Below are 12,486 nucleotides of genomic sequence, written 5' to 3'. Positions count from 1 at the left end.
GCAATGGCAAGATATTAAAAAAACTGGACAAAGAACTGGGTGGAGTCAGGCTCTTAACACTTACAGGTGTATTACACAACACTAACAGATTTTAAAAGATGAATCTGTATTTTGATTTAGTATTTCACCACTATTTTATGGTACAATAGTTTACTTTATTTTCCAAAAAAATGAAGAAAATGTTTACCTTAAAAACACCCTTATTTAGGGTTATTTACATACTTCGTATGTGCAATCATATAATGCCACTGTGGTATAACAACAGACAGTGTGAGTGTTAGTGTTGGGTGGCTTAGAGTGTAGTTCTTATAGCAATACACCTATCAAGTCGATACATTTTGTGTTTCCAGCAATAAACATAAACGTTGTGTTGATGTAGTTGTAATGTTCATATGCTTTCCTCAGGACTGGTATGCAGGAGGGGGCATCGAGTTGTGACTGGCTCATCCACACTTTGTCTTGGTTGAACAAATGACTCTATGGGTCAAACAAAATAGAAATTAGGTGTATCTACATAAAAGTGAAGACTCTTTTCTGATTTGTGTGTTGAAAACATAACTGTTCTTATTACTTTTGTGTTTCGGGTCTGTGACTGATTTTCGGGTCCTGGCATGCCTCATCTGCCAAGGGTAAGGAGATGTTCTATAACTCAGGTTGCTGCCATCTTAGTTGATCTGCAACACATTGTGACATGTTGTAAGAATATGTCTGAGGTCAGCCTATATAGTGATGGCTGAAATTGATTGCTTTTTTCAAACATGCAGAGAATATCACGTGCTCTTTTGTAGCCTATTGCTACCTTTGTCTATGTGAGTAATAGACCCAGCATGACGCCGTGTACGGCGCCATTCCTAATGTGAAAAACATTGTGTGAAATATTTTTACTTGTGCTTGAAAAGGCTCGTAGTCTATCGAGATGCCTTGGAGGTCGCTTTGTTATTCTATTTGCTTACCTCTTCTCGCTGCTGATCTCCGCGAGAGAGCTGTAGTCACTGGAGGCCTCTGTCCGTGTACTGCACATGCGTACTATCGGACGAGGTCTACGTGACGGATTTAGTAATAGTTTGGTGTGTACGTGTCGCTGGGCAACGGGACACAGCTTAGCTGTGTTGTGCGCATGCGTCTTGGTGCTGAGTGGTGTTTTTTCTTCTAGGCTTCCGATTGGGTGCATGGCTAGTGTGTATCTGTTGTTGACATGAATGTATGCAAGAGAATGCCTCCACTTTATTGGGGTGAGCGAAACTGTAGCCGCGTTATTGGATTTCTTGAGCTAAAGCATCTGTAAATGTGTATACATGTATATACAGTACTTGTGGACATATTGATGATTCTTACATACAGTTCTGCACATGGATAAGCGTTTCTTACTGGTTTTCACCGATTAAAGGATTATGTGCCTTTCATGAGCATATTTGCCGCCTCGGTCTTACAGATACACATTTCTTTACAAGCATTTTTGGCATTTGCAATACAAATAGACATATTTCACTTTTTGCCAACACGTGTTTCACAACTTTTTTCAAAGACTTCTTATGGGTGTGCTAAACATCCATGATGATTTTTGCTGGCGCATTCATGGAGCTACAGATGCATATGAGTTGCTACAGATTTTCAAATTATAGTGATGGCCAACTGATTTTTGATGTGGTACTACTATCTAGGGCTAAAGGATGTGGTTCTATCACAGAAGCTCTTTGTTACAAAAATGTTCTCTTTTGTTGAATGTTCTATGAAGAATCTTTAGAGGTCAGTGATTTCTTCTGCTATGTGTGTGGTTGGATTTGCGTCTAGTTTTTTGTAGAAGCGTACATCATTTAGTTGTTTTTGTAGTTCTTCTGCGTACAGTTGATTACTCCATAATACTATTCCGCCTCCTTTGTCAGCCGGTTTTATTAAGAAGTCTGCATGGTTTTCCAATTTGGTCAAAGCCATTCTCTCCTGTCTTGTCAGGTTATCCCTGTAGTGATTTTTTGTTTTAAGGATGGCCTCCATTTCTCTTAGGATTTTGTTTTCAAAATAGAGGATCTCTGCACATACCATCGACATCACAGGTGTGAAGGTAGATTTTGTTTTTAGTCCAGTCGTGGTAGAATCTTTTTGTTTATCTTGAGTTGAATTGCGGAAAAAATATTGCAGGCGTATTATCCTGAAGAATTTTCTGATTTCGACTTCTGTGGTGAAACGGTCTGCCTTGTTTTTGGGTACAAAACTCAAACCTTTGCTTAGTACACTAATATCGTCTGGGGTGGGGTTGTAGTTGCTTAAGTAAAAAATTGGTATTACCAAGTTTGATGCTGTGGTTGAGGTGTCCACTGTCGTGTTCTCAGTAAGAGGAGGACAAACCAAACTGTGCAACCTACCCCCAGTGATCGGACATTTCCAATGTGGGAACTGTTCAGTGTGCAGCCTAACACAGGACCAAAAAGAAATTTCCCTAATCGGAATCATGTGGAAACACAGAACATTTACCAACTGTCTAACAAAATGGAGCATTTATGCAATAAGGTGCCCATGTAACCTTCTGTACATAGGAAAGAGCAAGTGAGAAATTAGACAACGCATCTGCAAACACAGATCCTGTCTAAAACATTCCATAGAGGAGAAACCCATGGTGGCTCATTTTGTAAACCTAAAACACAAACACACTGAACTCCGATGGTTTTTCATCCAAACTATTGGTGTAAAAGCCAGAGGAGGAGACCGAGACCTGGCATTAAGAAAGCTTGAGCAGAAATTGATCCACCGGCTTGATACAGTGAAAAATTGACTCAATGTTTCCATAGAGTGGAATCTCTTTTTCTAGTAACACACTGACCTCTAAAGATTCTTCATAGAACATTCAACAAAAGAGAACATTTTTCTTTCAAAGAGCTTCTGTGATAGAACCACATCCTTTAGCCCTATATAGTCGTACCACATCAAAAATCTGTTGGCCATCACTATCATTTGAAAATCTGTAGCAAGTCATATGCATCTGTAGCTCCATGAATGCGCCAGCAAAAAGCATCACAGATGTTTAGCACACCCATAAGAAGTCTTTGAATAAAGTTGTGAAACACATGTTCTCAAAAAGTGAAATATGTCTATTTGTATTGCAAATGCCAAAAATGCTTGTAAAGAAATGTGTATCTGTAAGCCCGAGGCGGCAAATATGCTCATGAAAGGCACATAATCCTTTAATGGGTGAAAAACAGTAAGAAACGCTTATCCATGTGCAGAACTGTATGTAAGAATCATCAATATCTCCACAAGTACTGTATATACATGTATACACATTTACAGAGGCTTTAGCTCAAGAAATCCAATAACGCGGCTACAGTTTCGCTCACCCCAATCCAGTAGAGGCATTCTCTTGCATACATTCATGTCATCAACAGATACACACTAGCCATGCACCCAATCGGAAGCCTAGAAGAAAAAACACCCCTCAGCACCAAGGCGCACAACACAGCTAAGCAGTGTCCCGTTGCCCAGCGACACGTACACACCAAACCATTACTAAATCCGTCACGTAGACCTCGTCCGATAGTACGCATGTGCAGTACACGGACGGGGGCCTCCAGTGACTACAGCTCTCTCGCGGAGATCAGCAGCGAGAAGAGGTAAGCAAATAGAATAACAAAGCGACCTCCAAGGCATCTCGATAGACTACGAGCCTTTTCAAGCAGAAGTAAAAATATTTCACGCAATGTTTTTCACATTAGGAATGGTGCCGTACACGGCGTCATGCGGGGTCTATTACCCACGTAGACAAAGGTAGCAATAGGCTACAAAAGAGCACAAGATATTCTCGGCATGTTTGAAAAAAGCAATCGATATCAGCCATCACTATACAGGTTGACCTCTGACATATTCTTACAAAATGCCACGATGAGTTGCAGATCAACTAAGATGCCAGCAACCTGAGTTATACAACAGCTCCTTACCTTTGGCAGACGAGGCACGGAAGGACCCGAAAATAAGTCACAGACCCAAAACACAAAAGTAATAAGAACAGGTATGTTTTCAACACATACATCAGAAAAGAGCCTTCACTTTTATGTAGATACACCTATTTTTTTATTTTGTTTGACCCATAGAGTCAGACAAAGTGTGGATGAGCCAGTCACCACTCGATGCCCCCTCCTGCATACCAGTCCTGAGGAAAGCATATGAACATTACAACTACATGAACACAACGTTTATGTTCAATGCTGGAAACACAAGATGTGTCGACTTGATAGGTGTATTGCTATAAGAACTACACTCTAAGTCACCCAATACTAACCCTCACACTGTCTGATGTTATACCACAGTGGCATTATATGATTGCACAATATAATGAAAAGATGTGGGCACTAAACTTATTGATTGTTTAGTTTGATAAGATATACAAAGTATGTAAAAAGCCCTAAATAAGGGTGTTTTTAAGGTAAACATTTTCTTCATTTTTTTGGAAAATAAAGTAAATTATTGTACCATAAAATAGTGGTGATCTACTGAATGAAAATACGGATTCATCTTTTAAAATCTGTTAGATGTGTTGTGTAATACACCTGTAAGTGTTAAGAGGGAGAGGTATCCTGAGTCCACCCATTTCTTTGTCCAGTGAGTTTACCCTCATGACTCAGGCCCCCCTTTAACAAAAAAGAGGGCCCCCAGCCCCTTTTTCAATCAAAAGGTATTAAAAAAGCAATAAATCGATTGATTAAATAAATTAAAAAAGAAACTTCAATTTGGCACAAAAACACATAATCGCTGCAAACCTTCATACCCAGAGTAATGTTTACCATGTACAAAATAAATACATATTTTAATCAATTTTTGTAATCAAAAAATGCCTTCATCATTACTATTCTGCTAATAAAAACAATATATTCAACCGTTCATTGTCACCATTAATATTTAGCATGAATACACAACCAATGAACAAGTTACTTTCTTACCTGGTAACGTTCTTTCGATGGGATGGTCCGACGACGTATTCCATATCTATGACATGTAATCACCACAGCTGTACTGCTTCGGAAAATTTTCGGCGTCTGCGTCCTGCGTCGATGACGTCGATGTGCCGTCGTCGAGGACCTCCTCCGACGTCCGACGTCATCCGATGTGATAAGTAGGACGCACGACGCCCATAGCCTCAGTTGTAGTTTTTTCCCCCAGAACGTGTGACATAAGTCAACTGCCAGCCAGACACAAAGCCTTGCGGAACGTAAGCTGCAATCACAAAAGAAATTCTGCAGTGGGGAAGGCAGGGCGGGAGCGATATGGAATACGTCGTCGGACCATCCCATCGAAAGAACGTTACCAGGTAAGAAAGTAACTTGTTCTTCGAGGGGATTGGGTCCTCCGACGTATTCCATATCTATGACAGACTCCCAAAGCAGTACCAAAGCAAGGAGGAGGGAAAGAATTTAGAATCAAAATTTAGAACAGCCAATCAAATAGCAGAGCAAAGGACCGCCTTGCCAAAGGCCAGATCCAGTGCTCGGATGGAATCGAGGAAATAGTGACGTACAAATATATGTACTGAAGCCCAGGTGGCTGCATCACAGATGTTGCGAATAGGAACACCCCTCTGCAGGGCAGTAGACGCAGCCATACCCCTGGTAGAATGGGCCCGCAAGCCAGCCGGCGGATCCTTACCCGCCAAGCGGTAGCACTCCGAGATGGCCAAAATAATCCAGCGAGACAAAGTCTGTTTCGTCACAGCTTGCCCCAAACGCTTTCCAGCGTAACCAATAAAGAGTTGATCATCCACTCTGACCCGGGACATGCGTGAAACATAAAAGCTTAAAGCTCTCCTAGGATCAAGCCTATGGAGCCTCTCCTCTTCCTTACCAGGATGCGGAGGAGGATAGAATGCCGGAAGAACAACCTTCTGGGCCAAATGAAATTCCGTCACTACCTTCGGAAGAAAAGAAGGACGAACTCTAAGGACAACCCTGTCCTTGTGAAATACAGTGAAGGGAGGCTTAACTGAAAGTGCCTGTAACTCACTCACTCTGCGAGCGGAAGTAACCGCAACTAAAAACACAGTTTTCAGAGTTAACAGCCTCAAAGGGCAAGAATGTAAAGGCTCAAACGGAGCACCCATAAGAAACTTAAGAACAAGGTTTAAATCCCAACCGGGCACCAGGAAAGGTGACGGAGGGAACACATTAGTGAGCCCTTTCAGGAACTGTGAAATCAAAGGGATTTTAAAGTAAGAACACTCTTCAGACGAGCGCTTAAAGATGGACAGCGCCGCCAGGTAACCCTTAACGGTACCCACTTGCAAGCCCCTGTGGGCCAAAGAAAGTAAAAAGGACAGAACCATGGGGATGTCACATGCAAAAGGATCCACATTCTGAACTCTGCACCAGTCGCAGAACTTACGCCAACGGCACCGGTACAGAGACTTTGTTGCTGGCCTTCGTGCCGAAAGCAACACCTCCATCACGTCCTCAGGGAGGTCCCAATCCTTATACCTCAACCTTTCAGAAGCCAAGCGTGAAGGTTGAGGGATCTGACCTCTGGATGGAGAACCTGACCCCCCTCCCGTGAGAGCAGATCGTCTCGGTAGGGAAGACGACGTGGAGGGCAGATGGACAAGTTGAGAAGGTCCAGGTACCACGTCCTCCGAGCCCACGCCGGAGCAATGAGGAGCATCCGCGAACCGAACTTCCGTAACCTCCGCAGCACTTGCGGGATGACGGGGACTGGAGGAAACGCGTACAGCAGCGGGAAGGACCACTCCACCACGAACGCGTCTCCTAAGGCTCCTTTTGGAGGAAATTCCCGCGAGCAAAACCTTTCGCACTTCCGGTTGACACTGGAGGCGAAGAGATCCACTTGAGGGGTCCCCCAAAGGGCGAAGATCTCCAGGAGAATCTCCTGAGCCAACTCCCACTCGTGAGAGATCGCGCTCTGCCTGCTCAGAGCGTCCGCCGTCACGTTTTCGGCTCTGGCCAGATGAACTGCCGAGATCGAAACTTCCTGCTGGATGGCCCAGAACTCGAGCTGCATCGCCTCCCTGCACAGAGGAAGTGACCCTGCCCCCCCCTTTTTGTTGAGGTAGTGCATGGCCACTGTGTTGTCCGTCAGGAGCAGGACATTCTTCCCTCGCACAGACGGCAGAAAAGCCTTCAGGGCTAGCCTGACGGCCCTCAGCTCCAACAGATTGATATGGAGTCTGGACTCCGACGGAGACCAACGACCGCTGACTGTCAGCCCGTTGGCATGAGCTCCCCATCCCGTGAGGGATGCATCCGACACGATCGTCACCTCCGGCCAGGGAAGCCAAAATGGAGCCCCCCTCATCAAGATGCCTTCGACGGCCCACCACAGAAGGTCCCGGGCGACCGAGGACGGCACCTGAATCGAGTCCGACATCCTGCCGGAGGACTGCGACCATTGCGTCTTGAGTGCCCACTGCAAAGATCTCATCCGCAGGCGAGCCTCTGGCACCAGAAGAATGATGGATGCCATGAGGCCGAGCAACCTCAAGAACTCGAACGCTGGGAGCGTCTGGGCATGCTGAAACTTGTGCACCATCTGCTGAATGTGAAGAGCCCTCACCTGGGGAGGAAAACACAGCCCCAGGGAAGTGTCGAGCACTGCTCCGATGTACTGGAGCCGCTGTGTTGGCGTCAAATGGGACTTCTTTAAATTGAGGGAGAAGCCCAGCCTGTGAAGGGAGCGACAGGTGACCGACAGATGATCCAGGACTTGCTCGGGAGAGCCCTCCCTGATCAACCAATCGTCCAGGTAGGGGTAGACGTGAATCCCCCCTTGCCTGAGATGCGCTGCCACCACCACCATGAGCTTGGTGAAAACCCTCGGGGCGGAGGTCAATCCGAACGGCAGGACCCGAAACTGAAAGTGCAAGTCGCCAACCGCGAACCTCAGGTACTTCCTGTGCTTGGGATGGATCGGCACATGGAAGTAAGCATCCTTGAGGTCGAGTGACACCAACCAGTCCTGAAGCTGAAGGGCCTGGAGGACTTGAGAGAGAGTAACCATCTTGAACTTGTCCTTCCTGAGGAGTTTGTTCAAACCGCGCAAGTCCATGATGGGTCTCAATCCCCCGTCTTTCTTCGAAACCAAAAAATAAGGGGAATACCATCCCTTGTTCCTCTCCGCTACAGGCACCAGTTCTATGGCGCCTTTCTCCAGCAGGGCTTGAATTTCCTGCGCAAGGAGCGGATCCGGACTCTGCAAAGAGAGGTTCCCCGGTGGATTGTCGCGAGGCCTGTGCCGAAAGGGAAGACAGTAGCCGTGGGTTATGATCTCCAGAACACACACATCTGAAGTAATGGCTTGCCACTCTACAAGATGCTGCGCCAGCCTACCCCCAACCGGCGAACCATGGGACATGGCCTCACGACTGAGTGGGAGCGGCTGCGGCGTTACCTGAGGGCAAAGAGGCAACTGCCCGAGCGGCCTTGGCACCACGGGTACCCTGTCGTCCACCTCTGGTACCCCTGCGTTGGCCTCTTTGACTGCCAGCTCCTCTCGCTTTACCGAAGGATGAGTAATAGCGAAAGGAACCACCCCTCCACTGCTGTCCCCTAGGACGGAAAGGCAGAGGTTGGCGAACTGCAGCGCCCAATGACTTCGCTGCAGCTTTTGAGGTCTGCAACCTCTCAAGGCTTTCGTCAGCCTTGCTGCCAAAAAGGTGTTCACCGTCAAAGGGCATGTTGAGGAGCCGGGACTGCACATCAGGAGCAAACCCCGACTTCCGCAACCACGCAAACCTGTGCATCACGGTGCTCGCCGCCATGGACCTACTGACGCATTCAGCTAAGTCCAAACCCGACTGAACGGACTCACACATGGCATCCTTACCATCCTGGACCATAGCAAGGAAACCATCCCGTTCGTCCCCTTCGGGAATATGTTCAGCCGCTAACGCAACACAGTTCCACAGAGTGTGCGTGAAACGCGACAAGGCACAAATGGAGTTGGCCGCCTGAAGCGCCATACCACCAGAAGAAAACACTTTCTTCGCCCAGCCATCAAAACGTTTGTCGTCCCTATCAGGAGGGATGGTAGGGTACGACGCCTGCTTCGCCGGGGCCGTGGCCGCCTGCACCACCAAACTCTCCGGAGTGGGGTGCCTGGTCAAGTAGCAGGGGTCGCCACTGGCTGGACGGTATTTCCGCGACAAGGATCTGCCCACCGCCGGGAGACTCTCCGGAGCAGTCCAAGCCGCAGCCACCCTTCTCTGTAAAGCCATATGGAACGGCAGAACCGGGTCAGTCGGGGGACCAACATCAAGGATGTCTGTCAGATCATCCTGCACAAATTCCCCTGGGGGAGCAGACCATCCCAAGTACTCAGAAACCCGAGCCATAAGGCGCCGGTACGAGGAATCAGCATGAGAGCCAGGCTCAGGCCTACAAAACTCCACCTCCGGAGAGGTGTCCAGTCCACTGGCATCATGCAGTGACTGTCTCAACTCGTCAAACTGACTATGGCCCGAGACAATTTCATCCGGAACCTGACTAGGAACCAGGCCATCAGAATCCTCATCCGCCTCTGAAATATAGTCCAGGTGGCGAAAAGAAGGCACTCGAGAGTGCTTGCTCTTAACCAGAGCCTTCCTAGGGGGTCCACCCGTGCCCCGGGGTACCTCCGACACGAAAGGCGTCGATGGCGTCGAGCGAATCGGTGCCAGCGTCGAGAGAACCGGCATCGGCGCCGAGAGGATCGGCGTCGAGGAAATCGGCGTCGACGTCAGATGCAGCGCCTCCAGAATCGGCGGCGTCGACACAGCCCTCGAGGCCGGAGCCCCGAGCGTGTCCCTCGACGACCTGAGCGTCGACGGCATTGACGACTTCCTCGGAGCCAGAGCCTCGAGAAAGCCTGTCGACGCCCTCGACGCCACAGACGTCGATGCCTTCTTCGAAGACCTCACAGGCGCACACGGTCTCGAACGCGTCGAGGACCGGGACCTGGAACGGGTACGTCGAGAACGAGTCCCCTTGTCCGAACGGGACCTCTCCCGTGACTCGTGCCGACCACTCTTGCGAGCGGTGTCTCTCGACCCCACACGACAGACCCCACTCGGGGGCGCGGACGGCTGAGTACCCTGCGACTCAAGAATCGCCAGCATCTTCTTCCCGAAGGAAGCCCATTCCTCCGGCGTCGCACGGCTGGAGGGGTAAGCGACGCGCCGGGCAGATCCCTCCGAAGAGGACCTGGAAGACGACCGGTGTCGGCGCTTCCGAGAATGCCTCGAAGAGGCTGAGGAGTGGCGAGACCGACTCCTAGAAGGAGACCCACGAGACTTCCAACGATGACACGGAGAGTCACCCCTCGAATCATCCGTCGAAAGCCCCGCAGACTTCGACCTCCGGGGCTTGGACACCGACCTACCGACAACTTCTTCTTACGTTCGCGTAAGGCTTTGGACGTGAGCGACAGGCAGTCGATACAGTCATCCATGTCGTGGGCCTCCCCGAGGCACCAGAGGCAGGCGTCGTGCGAGTCCGTCACCGACATCTTGGACCCACACTCCCCGCACTTCTACAAACGAACAGGTTCGAAGAACCGAGAAGAACAGAACTCCAAAGAGTCGAGGCGTTTAAACCGAGAAACACGAAGCAACACGTTTGCAGAAAAAACGGAACTGAGGCTATGGGCGTCGTGCGTCCTACTTATCACATCGGATGACGTCGGACGTCGGAGGAGGTCCTCGACGACGGCGCATCGACGTCATCGACGCAGGACGCAGACGCCAAAAAGTTTCCGAAGCAGCACAGCTGTGGTGATTACATGTCATAGATATGGAATACGTCGGAGGACCCAATCCCCTCGAAATGACCTTATATACATTTATTTATAACACTAAGATACATTATTAAGATTCATCACATTACAAAAAACGAAATGCCAAACTATTGGCTTTGCCAATGCTTGTTTGAATTGCAAGGAAAAAAATACTTAACTTATTCAAAAACTTGATTCATGTTTCAGTGCCTGGTGATCTCAGTGTTCGTTTCTGAAACATGCAGTATGAAGCATGTAACACACTCACCTAGTGCCATCTGGTGCTGGAATCGAAAATGACACTCCATCATCTTATTAGAGACTAGCTCTGCGGGGGGCTCACCGTCTGCTATCCAATGTACACGATCCGTGCGCAACAGGCCTCTGTACAGCGCGGGGTGATCTCTAGTTGGGGCCTTAAAATAATTTTCAGATCACAGTGAGTACAGGTTTGCAAACAAGATAGTCTGCTAATACATACCACATCTCAAACCACATAACACAATTAACGATTGCTACATTACTTTTTGGGAACTTCAGAAAGGGACAACCTTGAATTAAAAAAGTGAACGTTTATATAAGAATATTAGTGACTGTTTATCACGGGACACTACACATTAGGATAATTACAAATTCAGTGGAAACAAGCATTGGCAAAGCCAACAGTCTGGGCTTTGCTACAGTTGCCTGTGATGTGAAATACTATGTCACGATAGTCACTTCTTATAGGCCATGTAACTCGAATCACATGCCAGCTATTGCCATCGAATTTCCGGATACTGACCTCATATATGAGCTATGCTCAACAAATGCAGAAGCACTCACATTATTGACCAGGAACTGTCACCATACGTGCAAGGATGGCCGCGTTTGTCTGGTGTAACCATCAAATGGCCAGAAACTCCCACTATTGCCAAAGAGGTTCATGAAATGCACAAATGGCCACCCCGTTTGACAGGAATTGCTATCAAATGCCCAGGTGTTCATCAGACGCTGTTGCCTTCTCATTTGCCACGATTGCCATACAATGCCCAGGTATTCAACCTACCCTAGAATTGCAATCAAAAGCTCAGAATCGCTTGCTGCCATTTTCGGGAGAATAAGGTGGAAATGGGGAGAGAGTGTAAAAATAATTTTACGCCTGCAATGATCACATCTCCTAGGCAGGGTTGATGGGTCTCTGTGCCGAAGATCATGGCCCCAAAGAAACCTATTGGTGCAACATGTACAGAGGTCACAGACAAAGGTCATGGCTAGAGGGCTCCAAAGCAACCTATTGGTGCAACATGCACAGTGGCCATGGCTGGGCACTAGACTTGACATTTTCTGACGGAGAAGCCTAATTGAAATAGTGAATTAGGTTGATTGTTAATTATTTGTGTCCATCGGCTTGATACTATTAGGGACCCCCTTTTTTTGCAAGCAGTGTATGAATGCAAAACATGCAAGTCTTCTCATGTCCCTGTACAGCATATGGAGGCTGGCAGAGAAGTCTATATTAAAGGCAGAATAGAGATAGTAATGCAAATCCGTTTGATATTTTTAGTATCTGCATGATTCTATCTGTTCACTGTTATTACCCTGTTGTATGCTGTATCTAATGACACCTAGATAACAGTTGTGTGTAAATTACACAATTTAAGGGTGGCCGGCAGTCATAGGGCTTGATGAGTTTTAACACGCATTACCATTCATTTCTGCCCAGTATTGTCTGTTATTGACCCTCATCTGGTAGATATCATTGAAATA

General features: G+C 47.6%; 1 protein-coding gene across 3 annotated transcripts in view; it reads right to left on the bottom strand.

Moving 5' to 3' along the window:
- TRMU (tRNA mitochondrial 2-thiouridylase) overlaps nt 1–12,486 on the bottom strand; it is an 852,019-nt gene that overhangs the window by 130,212 nt on the left and 709,321 nt on the right. For all 3 annotated transcript variants that reach the window (XM_069629233.1, XM_069629231.1, XM_069629232.1), the window contains one exon: nt 11,006–11,153. In XM_069629233.1, the coding sequence (XP_069485334.1) occupies nt 11,006–11,153 (148 nt within the window). The remainder of the gene's footprint in view (nt 1–11,005; nt 11,154–12,486) is intronic.

The sequence above is a fragment of the Ambystoma mexicanum genome, chromosome 12 (genome assembly GCF_040938575.1).
Source record: "Ambystoma mexicanum isolate Mex_15411 chromosome 12, UKY_AmexF1_1, whole genome shotgun sequence".
NCBI classification, from domain to species: Eukaryota; Metazoa; Chordata; class Amphibia; order Caudata; family Ambystomatidae; genus Ambystoma; species Ambystoma mexicanum.
This window is presented reverse-complemented; position numbering and strand designations above follow the sequence as displayed.